The sequence below is a fragment of the Colias philodice genome, chromosome 20 (genome assembly GCF_061535455.1).
Source record: "Colias philodice isolate Cphi_HAF_F1 chromosome 20, ilColPhil1 Martin Lab GWU primary, whole genome shotgun sequence".
Classification (NCBI taxonomy): domain Eukaryota; kingdom Metazoa; phylum Arthropoda; class Insecta; order Lepidoptera; family Pieridae; genus Colias; species Colias philodice.
In genome coordinates, this window is record NC_143105.1 from 6253780 (window position 1) to 6279078 (window position 25299).

At 31.6% G+C, this 25299-nt stretch overlaps 1 protein-coding gene across 1 annotated transcript; it reads left to right on the forward strand.

The window, feature by feature from the left end:
* Positions 1-899: 899 nt before the first annotated feature.
* Positions 900-24990, forward strand: obe (activating signal cointegrator 1 complex subunit obelus). Its single transcript, XM_089708161.1, has 40 exons — positions 900-1055; positions 1309-1462; positions 1642-1900; positions 2325-2591; positions 2880-3129; positions 3353-3536; positions 3954-4105; positions 4303-4448; positions 4767-4967; positions 5269-5461; positions 6946-7132; positions 7339-7465; positions 7894-8068; positions 8392-8500; positions 8834-8939; positions 9203-9427; positions 9682-9771; positions 9999-10143; positions 10615-10751; positions 11130-11306; positions 11636-11861; positions 12259-12400; positions 12647-12758; positions 12882-12973; positions 13344-13420; positions 13675-13895; positions 14182-14284; positions 14606-14795; positions 15152-15305; positions 15693-15829; positions 17016-17232; positions 17458-17616; positions 17930-18071; positions 18546-18736; positions 19155-19345; positions 19741-19909; positions 20258-20545; positions 21669-21803; positions 24066-24261; positions 24795-24990. Exons 2-40 carry the CDS (start codon positions 1341-1343, stop codon positions 24941-24943), a joined length of 6543 nt encoding a protein of 2180 aa, XP_089564287.1. The 5' UTR covers positions 900-1055; positions 1309-1340; the 3' UTR covers positions 24944-24990.
* The last annotated feature ends 309 nt before the right edge of the window (positions 24991-25299 follow it).

Consider the following 25299-nt stretch of genomic DNA (forward strand, 5'->3'; position numbering starts at 1 on the left):
TTACTTACTCATTTTTTGTGACCCAATCCTTATGTAGGTATCCTTAAAAGACCTTGAAAGTTCAATTAATAGATCCTGCATTTTATTCGCGGATATGCTATTGATATTATGATATTTAAATTACTTTATACCGATTCATAAAAGCTTGTCTACCATCACCTGAGTATTCATCTTTCAAAGAAGTTTCAAAGTATATATATGTATTTTCGTTATATAAATTAATCTACTTCTAATTGAGCGACTAGATTGCCCAATGGCAATTCCAAATTTAAACTAGAAAATTAAATTTAAAAGTAAAAAAAGCCCGCCAGATACCAGAAGTGGTGTGTGATGGATGGATGTGTGGGAGTAGAGTAAGAAGTGGTAAAAACTGTGGGTAAAAATAAGAGATTGTCTATCATTAAGTAAAAAAATTGGCATATGAATTGATACCCTTTAAACTCAAGTTATAACTCTGTGGCTTAGATTACAAAATAACTCTGTGGTTATAACTGTATTTTCTTTTGTTTATTGAATGTTGATTGAATGTCATAAAAATTATACACAGTGGACATTTTCAATGAGCTCTAGACTCTTTTTCAGAGTCTATGTATTCTTTGCCCTAGACGGAAAGAAAGTAAGCTTAAAAGTAAGTAATATATATTATATCGAAAGTCGAAACGTGATCGTTATGCCAAAAGAAATAGAACTAGGTAATTGAAGTAGTTAAAAATTAAAACTAACGAACAACTTATAAACAATAAAATTTTATTTAATTGATTTTAAAACAAAAATGTTCTAAACAAAATTGATCAATGTTAAAATATATTTTCAAAAGTAAAAATGTGTAATTACTGAACGTATGTACATATTGAAAGAAAGTTGTCAAATGTCACTTGACAGTGGCACATGGCAGTTGGCACTGACACTAATTTTATCAACATTGGTCATTGAATTTGCTGCCACTCGGCACTAAATTTATTTACGAAAATCATAAGTATTTATTTTCGTAATAAACATTGTATAGATGTAGGATTTATTGGAAAATAATTTACTTAGTAACTACAACATATTTGGTAACTAACAATTTTTTTATATATATAAATCTCGGACAGTACATTAGTATATCATTACTATATCATTAGTATATCCTTAGAGTATATCATTATAGTTTTTTAATTTACGTAGTATATTTATTTAGTATATTTGCGTATAAATTGAACTATCTTTACCTATTATTATACTTGAAAATTCGTACTAATTTAAGTATCCACTCTTATTGCACAATATGAAAGTAATAATTGAAGAAAAATTCTTCACTCTATTTAGGTATTTAGGATACTATTAACAAGAAGTAAGCTATGAGGGAACTTCCTCGGATAACCAGAGCTCTCAGAGCTCATACGCAGCTGGATAAGCCAAGATGTCTGAAGCCACCTGCGGATTCTCAGTATATCCACACCATCACCAGAAATGTTCAAAGGTAAGAATATAATTCCATTCTAATTAATAGTTTAGCTACCAATTACCATACATGATTTTTAAGACATACTTAAATATGAACTGTAAACCTGCATTGATTACCAAATATTATAATCATTTGTCTTCTTTACATTAAGTATTCATTTTTGCATTCTTTTTTAATCTATTGTATAATTCCAGATTCAAATCCTTCTCTGATATTTACAATTACATAAAACAAAATGAGTTAGTAGCGGAGGAAACACTAGATTTGCTCAAAAAACTTAAAGAAGCATGTAAACAGTTAACTGGGGACGCCAGTGACGAAATTATAGAAGATGCAGCTGTTATGACATTGAGAATATTTCTAGACCAGGATATGGTTATGTTGAAACATCTTTCCCAACTTAGACAGACCTTTGGGAGTGTTCAGTCATCTACAGCAAATAAGATTTGTGAGGTACCTATCTTACAAATAATTAAAGAATAAAAATATAGTATGTAGTAATACTATTAATGTTATTCTATTCTATGATTTGGGTTCATCATTTCTGTCTATGCACAACAAACAGAAACTTATCACATCTTTAATGCAAATACACCAAGCAATTAAACATTTATCTGTTGCAAACCAAACAAAATAAATGTTCCTGTGCAAAAAAGTTTAAAGTAATTATTTAATTTTAATTATACTATAAACTGCCCCATCTTCGCCCCAGGGTACTTGTTTACATTTTTTTCTCTCCATAAGAACCACCTTGAACTTCAAGGAATATATATTATAAAAAAATGATTAACGAAATCAGTTCAGCCGTTCTCGAGTTATGTGCTTACCCTCACATTTTGTGATTTATTCTTATTATAAAAGATTGTCCAATTTTCAGATTGTTACACAAATATCAAATAACCTCAATGAAGACACCAAGGAATACATAAGAAAGGAAAATAAAGAGGAAGAGAAATTTCTGAAGCTATGGGGCGAACATATTCAATGCAACTACATTCCCTATAAACCAGTTAAGAAGAATCTACCGAAATTGACAAATAAACCAGCCACTGACAGTTCATTTGTTAAGGATTTCTCTATGAAATATGCAGTGGATAATAGAAATAATAATGTGATACCGGCTGCACCACGAAATGAACCCAAAGTAATTATCTTACATTATTTTTCTAGTTATTTGTCTATCAATCACTATATATTTTGAGTCCTTTATCTATTTCTGTTAAAATGAGGGCATGATTAATTAACTGTAAATTTATTTGTAAGGAATTAATGCAAAAATACTGATTCAAATATAAAAAATACTCCACTTTATTCATTCATTCATTTCAAGTGAACAGCAATCTTAAATGCAAATGTATAGTTTGATTGTCGATTTCATTGATATAAAGGGCACTGTTTATTAAATAATTATTATATTCATAAAATATTGCAGTTTGGAAAAGCCTGGCTAGAAACAAAAGTTGGTGAATTATATGAAAACTCTGCTGGTATGTCCAGTGCGGACATCTTACAATCCATTATAACATTCCTCAACTCACCGAGAACAAATGACGAGATGCAGAATGATCTCTTTGAGTTATTGGGTTTTGATAAGTTTGAGTTTATTCAAGAAGTATTAGAACACAGACAGGATATAACTGATAGTTTGAGAGCTCCACCGCAACAGCCTAGTATTGCTGAAAGTATGTAAACATCCAGAATACATATATACTTAGTTAGGGAAATATATCCACTTATTGATTTATTTATTTCAAACTCAGTCATAAAATTTGGTCCTGTAATGTTTTGCATGTGTTTATGAATTGTAATTTTGATATTTTAATTAAATCATTTGGTATCAATTTAATGAGATTAGAAAATACAATTTTTTCAACTACCCTCATAAAATGTGATTCTATATTACAGTCGCCGCGCTTCTACCCGAAAACAAAATGCCGCAATATTTATGTCAAGTATCAGTGCAGTCAGAGCAAGAGAAACTGTTGGCAAAATTAGTTAGGAAAGAAGAGAAGAAAGCTAGAAGTGCTAAGAAAGTTGAAGATGATGATGAAGAACAGGAAATTAATGTTGCTCACTTGAGAGCAAAGAGGTAAGGCAGTAACGAACAAGATTTAGACACAATTTTTTTTTTCAAAAGTGAATATTAATATTTTTACCTACCAAAATATTCTACAACATTTAACCATAAAACTTTTGGAATCAATCATTTAGGGTTTTAATCCGTCAGTCCTCGGATCACAGACACAATAGAAAATCTATTGTGTCTCGGCCCGATCGGGCCGCTCCGTGGTCAATGGGTTAATAGATCAATTGGATTAAAATAAATATTGTCCTAGTATGTCTGTATACAGAAGCTTAATAGTGCTAAAAAAATTAGGAACAGTTTCGTTATTTTGACATTTCTAAACATAAATTTTCATAAACTGTCTCTTCAGCTACATGGAGCCAGAATCTACAAACCGACCATAAATATCCATACAAAAATTAATAACATTGCTTGTTACAGATTAGCAGAGCTCACCAAACCAGTTGTACCATTTTCTACATCAAGGTCTGCAAATAACATAGATCCTGTGCTGCAAAAAATATCGTATTTTCAAACTAAAGTGCAATATCCTAATGTATATGATTCCTCTATAAATGCTAAGAATTCAGCTGGTGAGTGTTTAAATAACAAGATATTAAAACAAATTAATGGAAAAGCATTACATCAATTATTTAATTATTAATTCTTATGTTGAGTTGCACTATGACAAAGATTTTTCTTTCAAAATTTATGGAATTGTCTTGTTCTTGGTTTTTGAAAAAATGTAGATATGTAATTTGATAGAGTAATTCGTTTTTTCTTTATAAAGGTTTCGTGTCGGGAATGAAATTAATTCTTCCCGAAAACGCAGTGCGTAAAGATTACAAAGAGTACGAGGAGGTCATAATTCCGAAAAATGAACCTGCCCCTTTGGAAATTGGGAACAAACGTGTTCCCATATCTGCTATGGATGAAGTAAGTGAAAGAAACATTTGGATATTAAATATAGTGTTGATGAAAATATAAAAATTTTTAGTGTAGTGTGTATTAGATTTTTTTTTTTTCAATTGTTAACAGGAAAAAATATACTATTTTTCTACTTATAGAATCCGCTATTCAAACAAATTTCATACAATTGAAGGTACTTAAAAAATCGATATAAACATAAACACCTGTTGTTTCTGCCTGATTAAAAAAAAACTAGGATTATTATCAGTTATTATTGTATTGAACCTTAATTTGTAATTTTTTCTTCAGTTTGATTTCTATTCGACATATCAAAATCTATTCCAGATCGGTCAAATGGCATTCGAGAATATAAAAGAACTAAACAGAATCCAATCAGTTGTATTCAATACAGCATATAATACAAATGAGAACTTGTTAATTTGCGCTCCGACCGGCGCGGGGAAAACTAACATTGCCCTACTCACTGTGGTACATCAAATAAAACAACATATTGAGAATAATGTTATTATGAAGAACAAGTTTAAGGTATGTTCCATAAATCTGTTTATATAAGGATAATAGATTACATATTAGAGATTGTAGAATTATGATATCGGAATATTCTTATGTGATACATATGATTTAGTATAGTAGAAGTTTTTTAAGACAAACAAGGTAATTTTGCTTCGATTTAATAAGTCAAAAAGTTATGTTCGTGTTTCATTTATACACCGAGCAGACTTTATTATCCATGTTTCCATATTCCATAATAAGACTTTAGATGCATAAAATAATCGTGTTCAAAGCCAATTTTTCCTATATTATTTTTATTAATTCCTTCACTCAGATAATTTACATAGCGCCCATGAAAGCTCTAGCGTCAGAAATGACGGCAAGTTTTGGCAAACGGTTACAAGGGCTCGGTATATCCGTACGGGAATTGACGGGAGATATGAAACTGACCAAAACTGAGGTGCAACAGACACAAATGATTGTTACTACGCCGGAGAAGTGGGATGTTGTTACTAGGAAGGGAGCGAGTGAGTAGAATTCTTATATTGTAATTTATATCTTATATGTACTAGCTTTCCGCACGCTTCTTCGCTCGCTTTATATAAAACCTAATAAATTATATACTGAAACTTTCCTCGAAAACCACTCTATCAATAAAAAAAACTTTCATCAAAATCTGTTGCGCAATTTTAAAGTTCTAAGACTGCGGGAAGTGACCTTGCGACTACGTACGAATATGGTAGCCTTATATGGAATCCATTTTATACAGTTCACTCACAACGCATTGAGAGTATTCAAAGAACCTTTACAAGGCACCTAGCGTTTATAAGCAGTGGTTTCTCTCATAGACAGCCATACGAACAGCGTCTTAACAAATTCAACATGATATCTTTGCATAATCGAAGATGTTTTACTGATGTCTTGATCCTGCATAAGCTATTAAATGGACATATTCAATGCAAAGATATTTTGAAACTTATTCGTATTCAAGTACCTCATTCATTTCCAAGGACACGAATAAACAGAATCTTCCATATTCCTCTTGTCAAAACTTATTTGGGTGCACAGGGTCCTCATTCGAATTCTTAAGGAATACAACAAACTTAACAGTACCATCACGGGTCTTGATGTATTCGGTAGCCAGCTATCCCAATTTAAAAGAATTGTTTTCAATTATTTACGTACCCACAGTATTAAGAAATAGTATCTTATTTTATCTTTTTTTTTTATCTTACTGTTATTTTTAATCTGCTTCAATATTTTAAAACAACGCATTATGTTTCATGTGACTTTTTTTTAAACCATGTTTTAGAGTATGTTGAGTGTAAAAGTTTTGTCATAGCTGATTTTATGTAAACCGTTATTGTCATATATTATAGATGATATGTTCAATATGTATTTTTATAAAACTTAATATTATAATGTATGATGTGGTATTACTTAAATAAATAAATAATAAATAAATAAATACGTAGTGATTTACAATTATCTTGAGCCTTATTACTTATTATACATAATATATAGATAATGTAGTCTTTTTCCCTCTTAAATATTTATCTTGAAGGTAAATATAGCCTTGTAGCAACTGTTTTTAAATATATTTTGGAAGTGATAGACAGCATTTACACTTTGGTGTTAAGTGTAAGTGTATTTACACTTAACCCATTGACCACCGTAAGGCCCGATCGGGGCGCGACACAATAGATTTTCTATTGTGTCTGTGATTCCGAGGACTGATGGATTAATAACAAAGTGTAAATGTAATGTCAGATGATTATTACTTGTCTATTATATTAATTTTGCTATAATATACAGGCAATTATCGTGCAACTTGTAATTGTCCATTCCTATTAAATTAAATTGTGAAAGTAACACCTATCATTACGATACCTCAGAAAACCAGATTCCTTTCTGTGAAAATAAAAATTGAATAGCAGGAAAATAAGCTATAGGGTTTTCTTCTCTTCATGAAAATAATTTTTAAATAACTCTGAATATTTCAAACTTACAGCGGACACAGAACTAGCGTCCATAGTGAAGCTACTAATCATAGACGAGGTGCATCTCTTGCACGGCGATAGAGGGCCGATAGTGGAAGCGATAGTCGCTAGAACGTTACGACAAGTCGAATCCACGCAGAATATGATACGGATTGTCGGTCTGTCCGCCACACTGCCTAATTATTTGGATGTTGCTAGGTAATAAAAAATCTTTTTCTTTAAATATGGTGGTATGAAGTAAGGAATATTTATGAACGTTAGCTAAATTATGTGCAAATAAAAGTATTGTATGAATTTCAATCTTGGCTTCAAATTACAATTATTCGTATTAAATAAAACATTGAAATACACTGAACTTTGTAATTAATGTTTACTTTATTAATTATTATTGATTCCCTTTTCAGATTCTTGCGAGTGAATCCGAACATTGGTCTATTTTTCTTCGACTCCCGCTTCCGACCTGTTCCATTGGAACAGCAGTTTATTGGAGTCAAAGATATTGGGAGCGGTGGAGGATCTCATTTAAGACAGGTATTTGTTTTTTTTACTATAAAGGATTAACCTTAAAATTATCTATTTAATAAATGTTCATCATAATGTTCATTGAAATAATTAGAAAAAACAAAAAAATTAAAACACAAAATTTTTTTTCATGCAAATGCTTCAAAATCATTCTAAGCATTTCGAAAATTATTATCAACACTTTTGTAGCATTAAAAAATTCGTTTAGCCTCGGTTCCGCAACTATTTCAAAAATCATTTGTTTGGTTAAATCCTAGTAAATTCCTCAATGTGCGCACCATTTTATAGACAATTTAACCCATTGACCACCGAGCGGCCCGATCGGGCCGCGACACAATAGATTTTCTATTGTGTCTGTGATTCCGGGACTGAGGGATTAATGGAAATTAAGTCTATCACAGCTAGTTCGCTATAAAATAATGCAATCTCCAAAACAGATACAACAAATGAACGAAATATGCTACGATAAAGCGATAGATATGGTACAAAAGGGCCACCAAGTGATGGTGTTTGTTCACGCGCGTAACGCGACGCACCAAACTGCTATGGTTCTCAAAGAGTTGGCACAGAAAAAGGGCCACTTGAAGTACTTTGAGCCGGAGGACTCGGGTGGTAAGTGTTTAAAAACATTTTTTGACAGATACAAAATTTGCTTTAAAAAGTGGTGAACATGGTGCAAAATGGCCGCCAAGTGATGGTGTTCGCGCAACGCAACGCGATGATTAGCAGCAAAACATAGCAGTTTAATTCATTGCGTACACAATTTTTATTATGCCTAAATAAAAAAGGAAAATTAGTTTTTACCGGATGTGTATTTTAAATGCCTTCTATACTGTACAATACAGACACAACAATATGAAATTTTACACCAAAATAAGTCTTTCGTTTCTGTTACATATATTATTAGTAATTCGTAATTTTTTTTATCATTCAAGGATTCCTAAAAGCAAAAAAATCAATCGGCAGCAGTCCTAACAAGCAACTGGCAGAATTATTTGCGTGTGGGTTTGCGTGCCATCACGCTGGCATGTTGAGAAGTGATAGGTAAGGAGTTATTTATTTAATTATAGTTTAAACCAAAAATAAGCTATTAAGTATATACAATTTTTACAAACATCGTTTGATAATCACGGCGGTATTTAAACATTTACACAATTACATTATATAAAACCTAATGTATACATACAAATTGTCATTATTTGGTAGTCGGTTCATATATCACATGAAATGTGCTTAATATTTCGTGTCTGTCATAGTTTAATATTTTTAACGTACTCAGGTACCATTTTAGATATTATACCTATGTAATATCTTTATTCAAGTTTTCTTACATTTTACGCACTACCGTTCTATAACTTTATTTTTTTCGTTCTTTAGGAATATGGTGGAAAAATATTTCTCCGACGGGTATATAAAGGTCCTAGTTTGTACATCTACTCTTGCTTGGGGAGTCAACTTGCCAGCTCATGCTGTTGTTATAAGAGTAAGTGTACACAACACATTTTATAATAATTAATAACAAATTATTTATGACATGAATACAAAAATAATATAAACTCTCTTTGCCTAACGTCCTATCTCATTCATCCTTTATGTGCATAAAATTAACTCATGATAAAGAGCTCAAAATTTTCTACACACAAAAGAATTAGATTCGCCACATACTTCACATTTGAAAGCATATGCCATGTTTCGCGACAAGACAACTCTGCCAATTACTTCTTAATAAAAATCTACTAATTTCAGGGTACAGAAATATACGACCAAAGTCACGGTACATTCGTGGACCTCAGTATATTGGACGTGTTACAAATATTCGGTAGAGCGGGTCGACCACAATTCGACACTTCGGGAACGGGGATTATTATCACAACGCACGATAAATTGACGCACTACTTGAAATCTATGACCAATCAGTTCCCGATTGAGAGCAACTTTATTAATTTATTGGCTGATAATTTGAATGCTGAGGTGGGTTTGTGTCTTGTATTTTTTATATCATAGAGATTATGTACTAAAATTGCACAATGGTCAAGTTATCATCTATAATTTTTGAATACACCTCAATATAAATAATCTTTCGATACCAGTTTCTTTTGCGCTCTGGTTTTTACCAAATTTGCTAAAGCAAAAGCCTAGTGATAGAATAAGATATTGGAAAATAATCATTTTTCATATTATCTAATATTTATTATGTTTGTAATAACTTTCTATAAATATTATAGGTTGCGCTAGGTACGGTAACAAATATCGACGAAGCAGTGGAATGGCTCAGTTATACCTATTTGTTCGTGCGGATGAGAATCAACCCACAGGTAAGATTAAATATAAAAAAAACTATTTTTTTTTATTATCTACAATTAGCAGTGAGCAGCAAGCCAATATTTATAAATTGCAAAGCGCTAAATGCAGATTTTTAACTAACTAGACAGAATAATATGGATGGAAATTAGAACAGCACATGCATTTATATTTTACATGTATATCAAAAAATACAACGAAAAATATAAATTTATTTGATTTAAAATCTATTCCCCATTAGGTGTACGGTTTAACATACAGCGACGTACAAGAAGATCCGATGTTGGAAACAAAACGTCGAGAACTTATAACAAGCGCGGCCATGTTGTTGGACAAAACGCACATGTTAAGATACAATGAGCGGACTGGGGATCTTAATATTACTGGTATGTGTATTACTTATATTACTGGTATCATAAATGACGATTATTTAAATTTTTCGAAAATAAGTATTATATGTAGTACAATTAGTTCTAAGTCGACTCTAGTACGGCCTCCTACATAGGTTTTTAATTAACAGTAAAACTATATGACTTTCACAGTGTAGATTGAGATATTTGTACATTTTAATATCCTTAGAATGGAAGCTTCAGGGGGCTATCGTGACCTCATAAAGCGTTACTTAATTCCGTGTGGGAAAAGGACACAATTCATCCATAGGTCTTCTACATCCGTCACTTTTCCACACTGAAATAGTACTGCTTAAAGTCGTCTCGGTAACCCCCCAGACAAATCTGAAAGCGTTTTTATTATTTGAAACGAGTAAATAAATAATAGTAGTTAATGTAATGTTAATAAATTATAAATTAAAATATAATGTTTATTTCCAAATCTGATTGTTACGTATAAATCCACAGATCTAGGAAGAACGGCGAGCCACTACTATATAACGTGCGAAACGATGGAGGTGTTCAACTCTATGGTTCGCAAATCTATGACGCAAGGTTATGTGCTGGAAATGTTGACCAGGTGTTCTGACTTTCAGCAGCTTAAAGTGAGTTATTTAACGACATTTTTGCTTATATATATAACTATATATTTAAAAAGGTAGTTGGAAAAATCAATTTATTGAAATATTAGCTAAGTATTTCCTACTGCCAAATGATTTTTGATTTATTTTTACGATTTTACATTTTTTTTAAATAAGAGAATGTTGCTGGGTAAAATTATGAAAACTGGCGAATTATTTGCGCCACATTATTTGGATTTAAGAACTTTCAAATTGCCATCTTACATACAGTATGTAAATACATACAGTATGTAATACTCGAAAAAAAATCACAGATTGATTTTCTTTCCTAACAAATAAATGGTAATTCTTCTGTACTTACCCTAAAGCAAAATAGAAATCTAAAATAAAAATTATTTTCAGGTCCGCAAAGAAGAGTTAACAGAACTTTGGAGTTTAAAGGACCAATATTGCGAGTTGCGTATCGAAGACGCACCAGAGGACATACATTGGAAGATAAATACTTTATTGCAGACTTATTTATCTAGAGGGCGGGTTAACCAATCCTCTTTGCAGTCGGATTTGAATTATATTAGCCAGGTATTTATGCATATTTTTATTTGGAACGATCAAATTCTTGGTATTATGGTGAAATATTTCAGCAAAAAGCATTTTTTTTATTTTTAGACATCTGTCTTAGGCCTGTTTAAACGCAGACTATAAAGTCATGGTTTAACTTTAGTACAGATGTTTAAACTAATCCTTATCTGTTACCCGTGCATTGAGATTTAACGCTAAAAATAAAATATGTTTTGGAATAACTTATAAGACTTTTTCTTAGACCATGGATTTCAAACGTTTTAGACCCGGTTTGTAGTTTGTCCGTGTTTTGATTCTATCCCATAAAACTTTTTATTTATTTATTGTAGAATGCAGTACGTATAATTCGCGCGCTTTTCGAAATAACGCTCCGAAAGAACAACGCATACATGGCGGGCTTATACTTAAAAATGGCAAAAATGTTAGAACTACAACAGTGGGATTTCTACAGTGATATGAGACAGTTTAATTGTTTCCCCATGGAAGTGTTGAGACATATTGAGTATCCTATGTTGAAACCTGATCAAATAAGGGATATGGATTGGAAGGAAGTTGGTATGCACTGCTTCTTATATTTTAATCAATAACATGTTTATATGGTTACATTTTATTGCGTAAATTGTACACTGATATGATAAGTGTATAAACTTAACACATATTCTTTTGACTATGTTTTTTTTTGTATTATAATGTGGATTGAATGATATTTAAATAATAATCTTTTTCACCTATATTTTACTTTACCTTTCTTCTATAGCACTTGCGCTCTCAGGCAAACTAAATGAATAAAGTAATGAAATTGATATTAGCTGACCAAGTTTTTGTCGTAATAACGAACTACAACTTATATTTTAGTCACAAAGGGAAATAAGAGATGTTTTAATTGTAATACACAATATGTATCGTGTGATATAAAAAATATAATTTCTACAAGATAATTTTAAATTTCCAGGTGATCTCCTCAGAAATCCCAAAGCAGCTCGGCACCTAAAGAAATGCGCTGATGAGTTTCCACTATTAGAAATGGAAGCCAGCCTCCATCCTATAACACGAACGGTTTTGAGAATACGACTCACCATTACACCTAACTTTAAGTAAGTTTGACTTGAATACATACACTCGGTAAACATAATATACTTATTGCAGTCGAGTAAAAATAAACAATAATGCGATAGGCCAATAAAACAGATCAACTAAAATTTTAAAATCAAAAAATGATATGCAGGATCTCCTAAAACTGTTTTATTCATTTTATATCTATTATGAACTTCAATTTCATAAACTGCAATGGACTTTGTTTTGTCTAACATTATAATTTATAATATCTGTTACTTCTACAGATGGAACGATAAATATCATGGTAAAGCGCCTGAAGCGTTTTGGATATGGGTTGAAGATCCAGAGACAGACATTATGTATTATCATGAATATTTCCTTATCACTAAAAAACAGGTAATATTATTGTAATTTTCAATATTATTCTTTTGTACATAATCTAAAAAAAACTTTCTTATGATAAGGCTAAATAAATATTTATCTTCACGATTCTTTCAATAATCGACAATCAATTTACAGGTCATCACAAATGAACCTCAAGAATTAGTTATCACGATACCAATATCAGAACCTCTACCGCCACAATACTACATTCGGGCTACTTCAGAAAGGTAAATATTTAATATTTAACTCTATATAATTAACACACACTGTGTTAGGGTTCATAATGCTTAGTATAGTGTTCTAACTGCAATTAACATGATCCTATATAATCCTTTTAATATTATAAATGTGAAAGTTTGTAAGTATGGATGTATGGATGTTTGTTACTCTTCCACGCAAAAACTACTGAACCGATTACAATGAATTTTAGCACACATATAGAGGGTAACTTGGATTAACACATAGGATAGGTTTTATCCCGGAAATCCCACGGGAACGGGAACTATGCGGGTTTATCTTTGAAAATGCGGGCGAAGCCGCGGGCGGAAAGCTAGTCTTACATAAGTTTCGATGAAATTAAAATATTTTTAATTCCAGATGGCTAGGATCAGAGAGTGTTTTGCCACTTACCTTCCAACATTTGATTTTACCAGAAACACATCCACCGCACACAGGTATGTAAAAAAAACTACATTGGTTTATTATTGACTAGCATTTTACAATGTTTATGTGTATCAAGTGCTTGATGTTAAAAAACTAGACTTAGACGCGATACAATAGAACATTACAGCGTCGAAATAAGGTGTTAATTTCAATTACAAATCTAACTTTTACTATACTATACTTTTAACAACGTCGCTTAAACAGTTTTGACTACTTTTTGTAGATGACTTTGAGTCTTGTTATTTATAAATATTCCATATTTCAGATCTCCTAGAACTGCAACCATTACCGGTCACAGCTCTAAACAACCCATCTTACGAAATGCTATACAATTTCACGCACTTCAATCCGATACAAACGCAGATTTTCCACTGTTTATACCATACGGATAATAATGTTCTATTGGGAGCACCTACTGGGTCGGGAAAGACGATAGTCGCTGAAGTGGCCATGTTTAGAGTATTCAATCAGTATCCTGGGTGTAAAGTGAGTAGAATTTATAATATTTATCTAAATATTTAAAAATGTAAAAATGTTAAATGTAAAAAAATATAAAAGGCTGGTAAAGTGAAAAATATGTAAGTATAAATTGTATTTTAAGTAAGGACGAAAAAAAAATTGCGATTAATTGTACGTTTAATAGAATCGAAGTTTTGGAATATGGTAATAGAGTAAAAAATAACAGGAGAATTCATCTAATTAATAAATTAATATCAATCCCAATGTAAATTGCAAAAGAGTAAAAATATATCATAAAATTGTTATTTTTTAGGTTGTATACATCGCTCCATTGAAGGCGCTCGTCAAAGAACGAATAAAAGATTGGAAGGTTCGACTTCAAGAGCGCCTTGGGAAGAATGTTGTTGAATTAACAGGTAATTATTTTTTGTTTAATTTTTTATAGAAAGTTTACAAATCTCTAATGCACCGATAAATTAGGTCTATCTTATTAATAATTTTAATCTGCAAAACATAACAAGTATTTAAAGAAATATTATAATGAATACATGTAAATCTAAAAACATCATGTTGAGACTTAACCACCCAGAAATAAGAAGAACGAGTAGTTTTTATCCGCTTACTTTTAATATAATTTAATTATGTTAAAATAAAACAGCAAACACACGACATACAACAACTACTTTGAAACAATTTAAATAAAATACTATTAAGCTTTTAATTCTTCTATTAAATAGGTGACGTATCTCCCGACATTCGAGCTATAAAGAATTCCCAAGTGATAGTAACAACTCCAGAGAAATGGGATGGTATAAGTCGTTCGTGGCAAACTAGGAACTACGTGCAGGACGTTGCTTTGATCGTTATTGATGAGATTCATCTGCTAGGTGAAGATAGAGGACCGGTGCTGGAAGTTATCGTGTCGAGGTGAATTGGTCCTTATATGTAATAGAGACTACTTTTATTTGTACCATCTTAAAAATTATGGAGACTAGATGAGAATTGTCTTTACATCAATCATTTGAATATAGTATAGATTCGAAAGAATTGTCAGGAATATTTTGATGACCAGAAATTTCTGTATATTTTATTATTTTTTTATAAAGTGTCTGAATAGGTAATATATGTATTAACAATATTGTAATTAAACATTCTGCGTTATTAATATTTAACAGTGACATGTTCATAATGTGCTATCCAAATTTTATTTTCCAAATCGGTTTCAAATTATTATTTTTGGTCCATAAAACAAATGAAAATTTTATTCATGTTATTATTTTCAGAACAAATTTCATAGAATCTCACACATCAAGACGTTTGCGTATAATTGGTCTATCGACTGCTTTAGCTAACGCCAAGGATCTTGCTAATTGGCTTAATATAGGAGAAATGGGACTTTATAACTTCAGACCATCTGTACGACCTGTTCCTTTGGAGGTAAGTTAAAAGTGCTTATGTAATGTGATGCACAAGATTACATTTGTAATGATAATATTGATAGATATACTTCTGATTTAATATTTTTGTCGAAAACATGGTTAGCTGTTGAATCCTATATCCTAATCCTTGCATTAAATAGTGGCGCATACATTCGGGTCGTGCGTCGGTACTCTGTAAAAACGTTATTCAACGTTTAACGAAACTACCCTCACTTTGTAAATAGTCGGCGACTAAATCAATAAGGCAGTTAAGCAAAATCACGCGATTCGCACGCGCTTACCTATCACTGTTTCTTTTGTACGGCCCCAAAGTAAATGCAAAATAACCTCTACGTGTTAATTATTAGTGTTTAATTATATTAATCTGTTATATTATAACCATTAGGTGCATATATCGGGTCACCCAGGCAGGCACTATTGCCCACGAATGTTATCCATGAACAAGCCGACATTCCAAGCGATACGCACGCATTCGCCCGCTGCGCCCGCACTTGTTTTCGTATCTAGTAGAAGGCAGACTAGGTAAGTGGTATTAAACTTGCTGATTTCGGTAATCCATACTAATATTATAAATGCGAAAGTAACTCTGTCTGTCTTTTACTCAATCACGCCTTAACTACTGAACCAATTTGCATGAAATTTAGTATTAGTTAGTTCTTTAAAGAAACGAATCTTCAATGGCGGCGCTTATCATTCCCTCTCGCTCACACACGGCCGTACAGTATGCAAAAAAAAAATGGAAAAATTAAATCACTAAAATGTATTTGATTTTCCCTATAATAGTTTTTATCATAAATTTACAATGACAATTATGCATTTGCGAAAGTAAATAATGTTTTATTGGAATTTGACAAAATATGTTCTTTGGGAAAAGTTGTTCAGTTTTATGGGCTTATTACAAGTATTATGGGGATTTTATTACATTCTGTATACGTAAATATGATAATTCATATAAATACACAATTACAATAACAAAAAAGTTTGTCAACAAACAATTTGAAATAATTAATAAAATAATTATCAATTTACGTTATTTTTTTTTTCTTTTTTGATGATCCTACCATCTGTCAAAGTCAGCTTTGGCCGCCATTGAAGATTCGTTTCTTTATTGAACTGACTAATATAGAGATATTTTGATACCCGAGAAAGGACATAGGATAGGTTTTATCCTGGAAATCCCACGGCAACGGGAACTATGCGGGTTTTTCTTTGAATGCGCGGGTGATGCGCGGATAGAAAGCTAGTTGATGATAAATATGTTTTTTTTTTTCGAATGAGCAGAAAAAATATTGCAAAAAGAGGTAAAAATCTTTATTGATGTCATATTTTTTCTACCTTGAGTTTGGTAGGTAGACTATTGCCACAAATATGACTTTGTAACAACTCGGTTTTAACTTAATATGTTGGTAAGTGCAGATTGATGCTTTATGTAGAAGTATACAGTGACGTGTTATTTTTGAAGTGAAACTTCTTTATCGGGGTTGGAAAAAAATTGAGTGTAACATTTTTTCGTTACGCGTGACATTTTTCCGTTACGCGCCATTTTTTCTTATCCCTACCACGCGTGATTGTATTTCTGTAAAGTTGCATATAGTAAATTATTTTTTGAAAAATAAGGTCATAATGAGTTTCACTTCTTACGTGTGTACACTAGTACACGCACACATTTTTTTATATCATTCACATACAATTTTTTTTTATTATCCAGGTTAACAGCACTTGATCTAATAGCATACCTAGCAGCAGAGGATAACCCAAAACAATGGTTACACATGCAAGAAATGGAAATGGAATTAATTCTATCGAACATTCGAGAATCTAACCTCAAATTAACTCTTGCTTTCGGTATTGGCATACATCACGCCGGTCTACACGAAAAAGATCGAACTACTGTTGAGGAATTATTTATTAATCAGAAAATACAGGTAATATTGTTGTATATTTTGAGCAGAGACACCACTTTAAGTATACGTAATAGTAAAAAGTAGGCTTCTTTCTTCTTCCAATGGTCAAAATAAATTTAAAAATAATCGTTGTTATTTGTTATATTATATGTATATAATATCATTGTAAATTATGCAATTAGACGATACATATTTACTTCCCAAACTAGAATTAATAACTTATCATCCTTATTCTTTTATCCTAAGGTTCTAATTTGCACGGCAACACTAGCTTGGGGTGTGAACTTCCCCGCGCACCTTGTAGTTATTAAAGGCACGGAATATTTCGACGGAAAGCAAAAGAGATATGTCGATATGCCCATAACGGATGTGCTGCAAATGATGGGCAGAGCTGGGAGACCTCAGGTATAATAGAATAATTAATGCAAAATATCTCAAGATAGAGTTCCCAATAATTATTCAAATATCCCTATCTCTGTTTTGTAGAATTTTAATAGGATTGTCTGATTTTGAAGATACCACGATAAGAAGTTTTTATTTACAATATTTAGGTTGCCTTTTCTTACCTCTTTGATGTTTCATACATTTGTCATTTTAACTGACAGATAAGCTAAATAGATGCAGAAGCTGTGCAACCGGGAATTACTCGTTTTATATTCATTTTATTTCAAAACATTTCCTTACAACAAAATACATATAATTTTCATATGCATTTCAGTATGATAACGAAGGAGTAGCCGTAGTACTGGTTCATGATCAAAAAAAGAATTTCTACAAGAAATTCCTTTACGAACCGTTCCCGGTTGAATCTAGTTTACTGCAAGTGTTAGCGGACCATTTGAATGCTGAGATTGTAGCTGGTATGTTATATTTCTTTTGGATTTTAAGGAATGAAGAAAAAAAATTTAAGCTATTGCATAGCTTCTATCGCGGGCCTTGAGCGCGGGGACCGAATCCAGAAATTTCGTAACGAAAAAATCTCACGCTCCCCACGGTTACGGGCGCGGAGGTGTGGCTTGAAGGCATAGCATTCGAGTGCCACACGTCTTTTTCTTTTTATTGTTCGAGTAGTACTCTAGTCAGATGATTTTAGTAAATAAATAAATTAAAAAACAAATATCAATTTTCAGCTCAAAGATGATAGATTATTTACGCTTTTAAGTCTCCGGCTATGTCTTATAAGTTCATTTTAATAAAATTTAATATTTTAAATAAATCCATTATTCATATTTCCAAATATCATATTAAAATAATAAAAAATCAATTTCACTAATTGGATACCAGTAAAAATTTCAACATATTTCTGTAATACACATTTTTTATTTATATTTTAGGTACTGTACAATCAAAGCAAGATATCCTAGACTACCTAACTTGGACGTATTTCTTCCGGCGATTACTGAAGAACCCAACGTACTACAATCTGGAGAGTTTAGAGCCTCAAGACATTAACTATTATTTGTCTAATTTAGTACAAACTTCGTTAGATGCTCTGATTAATGCTAGTTGTGTTGAAATCGAAGAGGTATTTCTAATATTGTATTTAATGAATATAATAATTTGTATTAATATCCCATGATATTCATATTCGATACCTAATTGTTTTAAAAGTTAAATACTTTCATAGATAATCACCAAATTCCTTTGGATGTAATTTTAAATGCAGATAGAACTTAATCTGGGATAACATATATCCTATGTATGCGAAGGTTAGATTAATAAAAATGGATGATTGAAGGTATTTGTATAGAAAAATGTTTTTATGCAACTACCTCCAATTGTTTTAAGTTAAAGCATTCGTTTAAGTTTCAGTCTTAATTATCTTGTCATGCATGCAAATTCTAATTCTTACAATTATGGAAAGTAAAAATGTAAATACTCTTTGGAACATTTATATTTCTTGCTCTATTTTTCTTATATTTTTTTTCCAATCAATTTCTCAGGATGAAAGAACAGTACATTGCACATGGATGGGTCGTATTGCGTCATACTATTATTTATCACATAAAACAATGGCGCATTTTACCGCTAATCTTCACGGAGATCTCGATTTCGACGCATTATTACGCGTTTTGTCCGATTGTGAGGAATACGCTACATTGCCTGTTAGGCATAATGAAGATATATTGAATGGGTATGTTTTTAAAGTAGTTTTTAGATATAAATTGAAACAAGTACAGATAAATTGTTTTTATAACAATATAACATATAGTATGTACCATTTTTATTGACTTTAAATAAAATTCTTACATCTGGATTTGATGTACGCAAATAAGCCGTATAATTGAGGGTTTCTAGGATTTCTAGTCTGGGTTGGATATCAAATTTAGAAAGGATATTGTTTTATCCTGGTACAGAGGATTATATTTATCAAAATACATAAGAGCAAACAAGTTATTTCTAATCCTAATTTCCTAGAGGTCTCTTTAAAATGGAAAGAATTTTCTCCTATTCCTATCCCATTCTTATCCATATTATATTCTTTATATATCTTTATTCGCTATAATAACATATAATGTTTCTTTTCAGAGAATTATCGCAACAATGTCGTCTGCCAGTAGACTCATTGTCGCTTGACTCGTCTAACGTGAAAGCGTTCTTATTGTTACAAGCACATCTAACAAGATTGCAACTACCTAACACTGACTATCTCACTGATACTAAGTCGGTTTTGGACCAGACTATAAGAATTATACAGGTAAGAATAAAAAGTTTGTATGTATTGTAAAAATCATATTCTGAATTTTAAGAACTTGACTCAATATTGTTATTCGAAAATACCTAACCTAATTCTTTTACTAGTTGTTGGGTTGAAAATTACTAAGACTTATAATGAAATGCAAAATAATTAATTAATACAGGTTTATTTATTTCGTAAATTTAATAGCTTATTTTATTCCTTATCAAATCATTCTGTTCTAACTTCTTAGAATTTGAAACATGCTATCTCAAATACATTTTATGGAGATTCAAACTAGCATGTGCATGACAACTATACCCACATCAAATTATATTTAAAACATTTAAAACACAAATTTTCTTCCAGGCAATGATAGACACATCTGCCGAAAACGGTTGGCTGTCTGTCTGTCTGTGTTGCCAAATGCTCATGCAGTCCATAGTACAGGCTCGATGGCCGGCCGACTCACCCTTGACCACTTTACCTCACATAGAGCCACAACACTTATACATGTTTGCGAGTATGACGAAAGATTTGAACAAACCTTGCAACACTTTGAACGGTTTGAAGGTCACTTGTATGAGGAATTATGAAGTACTGGCTAAGTACTTGAGACGGGAGTTTGAGGAGGGCCAAATTGAACAGATTTATAAGGTTTGAATATTATTATTATTGGTTTGGAATTTGCGCATCGTTATTTAAGTTCAATACTTTGGAAGATTATTTAAATTTATATTAGAATTTGAAGAAGTATGTCTTGGAACTTCAAAATGACAATAAAAATTACACGATATTGTATATTGGCAAATCAAAAAATACTTTCATATATATTCCAAGCAATTTTATGAAAATAGAGATATAAAACTTAACCATCACTACATAGTATAAAACAAAGTCGCATTCTCTGTCCCTATTTCCCTATGTCCCTATGTCCCTTTGTACGCTTAAATCTTTGAAACTACGCAACGGATTTTGATGCGGTTTTTTTTAATAGATAGAGTGATTCAAGAGGAAGGTTTATATGTATAATAACATCCATTAAATAGTGGAGAAGTACTGTTATTTTTGAGGTTTCTAATGTTATGTCGTAAATAATTACATTTTTTCCGCTTACATTGCAAACGCAGGCTGATTCCTACGAGTTTTATCAAAATAATGTACTAAGTATTATTCACATTGAAAAGGTCTACAGAAAAGTCCGCGATGGTATATGTCTATCTCTTATGGATAACCCACAATAACTTTTTTTGTCATTTACTTTTTACGACAAATAATGGCTAATTTTCGAAGCGATTTTAACCAATACAGCATAAATCCTTAACCAATTAAATACCTTGAATACATTGTTCATTTAATATAGATCTATATGGCCCTTTACACCGTATGATTTAAGAGAATATTTTCGAAGATATTACAGATTGAAAAATTGCGGGACGTACCGTTTGTCGCGGTACCGGCCGGCTGGGCCGCTGTTTTTATATACAACGTTAAAAGTTTTTCTGTAGTGTATTTACATTTAGTATCAGTATTGCACCCGTGCGAAGCCGGGGCGGGTCGCTAGTTCCATATACATTACTACTATTCAAAATAACAGCAATTGTATATTGTAATAACTAAATTTGTAAATGTAAATTGTGTAAAATAAAATGATAATATACATATTGTAACACGTTTAAAAAGAACAGAAATTGTAATAACTGAATTTTGTAAAAGCCAAAGTAAATATGTATAAATGTAAATTGTGTAAATAGAATATTAATAAACATATTATAATCAGGTGATTTCCGACCTTCCGACCCTCGACATAAAGTTCAATATACGAGGCGTGTGGTTCGACAGTGACTGCGAACAAGATAAACGTATACAGCAGCCGCAACGCAAGGACCAATGGACGCCGTTACATGCTGATCAGGTATGTTGAATAATTATAAAAGGCTAAATATATGAACTATATCTTTTATCTTCATTAGGTATATAAAATTCTCGGGTCTATGTGTTTGAAGTTAAACTCTTTGAAACGGCTTGACCGATTCTCGTGAAATTTTGTGTGCATATCGGACAACATCCATTTTTCATAGCCCTAAGTGATAAGAGTAAGGCAGAACAACGTTTGCCGGGACAGCTAGTAACTACCTAGTCAAATAATTTTATGTAAATGGTCGTATAAATATACAGGTGTCCCATCGTCGTTCCATCATCGCCCTTAATAATTTTTTTATGTTAGATAATTATTTGCACTCACATTCAATTTGATATCATGAATTTTCTTATCTAATAATAACTTAATTAGCACAGTAACAGATATAATTTTATCGACCCTAATGATCTTTGCGATAATTATCGTATTTTAACCTTACTGAAGGACATGGAAAAGTTAAACCTTATTATGTTAATATAATTTCCCGAGATTTATTGAAAAAAATAATTATTATTTGTTTATTTGTATTCTACGTCTTCCATCTTACCATCAAAAATATTGCATGGGATATTTTTCACACTAAAGGAGTCTTATATTCAAATGTAACCGAATATTTGACGTTTACGTTATGATTCATAGATATTTGATATATCTATCTTAACCCTTAATTTGGCACCGATAAAAATATTCAAAATATATGAATTTGACAATTTTGTGGTTTCAGGAGTATGTCATAAAGTTCTCGAAAAATGAAAAAAAAAATCTACCATAGCCCACTGCTGGGAAAACTGGTGTCCGTCACAGCGGACACTGCCAAATTACGGAAAATAAAAACCACAGTTAATTTTATTTTTTTTTACTAAAGAAAAATACAGAAATGAACATTTTAGAACTATTTGATACCGAAGTACAGTTTATTTTATATGGAAATTTAAAAAAAAAACAATTCATGTTTATTTTGTATGAAAATTAAAAAAGAAGTCTAAATTCTTCTTCTGTTAGTTGAATTGACTTGCCGGTTTTTTGAACTGAATATAAGTTTGTCTGCTCTACGAAACTAGTAAAAATATCTTGAGAAAAAAAAAAGGTGAAAGAAACTCAAAGGTGAATCATCTTCTGGCATGTCTATGTAATCATCCTCCTCACCTTCTTCTATTGTCGCTTGGTGACGGAATTGAGTTACTCTCCAATAATTGCAAGTCAGCTAAAAGTTGTTTTTTTTGGTCTTTTGGCTTTGACTGTGGGTGGTTTCTTAGTACTTATTTTTCGGGGTGCTAATCAAGAAGCTATTGGTGTTATAGGCGTTGCAGGCAATCTAGGAATAGCAGATAGGGATAGAACATTTTCAAAAAAAGACTCGCCGATTTACGCACGAAAGACTCTGGTCATCAGCAGGTCTATCAGAATCTTCGGAGTGTAATTCTTCATCGTCGGATGTATCTATTGTTACGTTAGCAAGGGAATATGGTGCAGGAGAAAACAAGGGGTGGAAGAATTAGTACTTGCATCATGCAATTCAGTTTCCGAATCTGATATTTCGCTAGCATCGGAAGGTGCATGTTCATTCGGCACTAAAGCAATAATTTTACTTGCGTGGTTAGGCTGTTGGCAAAGAAAAAAAATCCAAACTCAGAACCATAACCAAACAAGCAGAAGCACCCACATTTTGGCGGTGTCCGCCGCAGCGGACATAGTAATAAAGTGGTACTTTTCTATACAATTAGCAACGTCCGCTGTGACGGACAAAACATTTTGGTTGCAAATAAACACCATAAAAATGTAATAAAGTGTGTATGTTTTTGTAAATAATGATTGAAATGTTTATAATCTAATAAATAAATATATAATTCAATTCATTTTTCCACAAAAAATAAGAAAAATAGGTATAAATACCTTGAGCAAAAGAGGTGGCTGCATTTTCGCAGACATTTTACGTCCCAACTGACATATGCAATGTTGTCACAATCATTACTTAATTTTTTACTATTTGTTTATGGTATAAATAAACATTTAATCGATTAGAAATCGATGAACATGAAAAAAAAACTTGGCAGGATTTATTTTAAATAAGTGTCCGTCACACCGGACTATACCAAATTAAGGGTTAAAATTTTGAAATCAAATTCAACCAAGATATACTGAATCGATTCCTATAATCATATGATTTGAAGTGGAATTGATTATTTTTTTCTATTACTTTTCTACAAAAACTCAGACTTTACAAATTAATTTATTCATAATTCTCATTTACACCAGGAATACACAATACTACTAGAAATGCAACGTCGCGGTGGCAACGCGAACAACGTGATATGTCCCAGATTCCCGCGCTCAAAGAACGAAGGCTGGTTCATAACTCTCGGGACCATAGAGTATGGGGAATTGCATGCGTTGAAACGGGGACCAGCTAGAGGGAATACACAGATTACCTTTTATACACCATCGAAAACAGGTAATAATAATTTTTTTCTTTTATATTTTTGCCACATTAGCGACAAATGAAAAAGATCTCTTTCGTAGAACAAAATGCAGGTCCTAAAGGAAATAAAAACATAGTACAATTTAGAGATCCTAGATATAACCTAGATAGAGAGTTAATACCTACCTTATCCGTCAATATACATATAATTATGTATTACTATAAAATTGAAAATGAAATGAAATTCACCTGTTAAACATGTCACCTTTCGTATCTGTGTTAAAACCATATCCTATTAATATTATAAAGGCGAAAGTTTGTATGGATGTATGGATGTTTGTTACTCTTTCACGTAAAAACTACTGAACCGATTACAATGAAATTTAGCACACATATAGAAGGTAACTTGGATTAACACATAGGGTAAGTTTTATCCCGGAAATCCCACCGGAACGGGAACTATGCGGGTTTTCGTTTGAAAACGCGGGTGAAGCCGCGGGCGGAAATCTAGTTGTTTTATAATTTACCAATGTAAAAAAGTTTAAATTTTTTTTTTATTATTACAGGACGAATTATTTATACAATCTACATAGTAAGCGACAGCTATATGGGGCTGGATCAACAATACGATCTTCAGTTTGAAATTATAGATCCCCTCCCAGAAGAGACGGTAGACAAAGTATATGATACTATGGATAAAGTTCTACTTGAATGATTTTGTATATTACAAATACAAATAAATTATTTATATATGCTTTTTAATATTTCTTCTTATTTCTATGACAGCAAACAACCCAATTTATTTTTACAGGATTAAAATTATATTTTATTAAACAGAACCTACAATGAAAACTAGACAGAATATGTCACTTCTTTACTTGTATATAATAATAGTGTACTTTATAAAATATACTACATATTTATTTACACAAACACTAGACAAAAAGAATTAGTTGACGAAAAAAAAAACAATTTTGACATAAAAACAAGCCACTATTACATTAATATAGCTTTAAACAGAACAGTAAATGTAAAATATATGTTTTACAAGTTCAATTCTCCGCATATGTT

What these genes read in the sequence shown, in the direction of transcription:
- obe (XM_089708161.1), top strand. Translation starts at nt 1,341, where the DNA reads ATGAGGGAACTTCCTCGGATAACCAGAGCTCTCAGAGCTCATACGCAG. An exon ending in AAATGCTAAGAATTCAGCTG is followed by an intron (nt 4,106 to 4,302) that starts GTGAGTGTTTAA and finishes TTCTTTATAAAG; the next exon opens with GTTTCGTGTCGGGAATGAAA. An exon ending in AATTATTTGGATGTTGCTAG is followed by an intron (nt 7,133 to 7,338) that starts GTAATAAAAAAT and finishes TTCCCTTTTCAG; the next exon opens with ATTCTTGCGAGTGAATCCGA.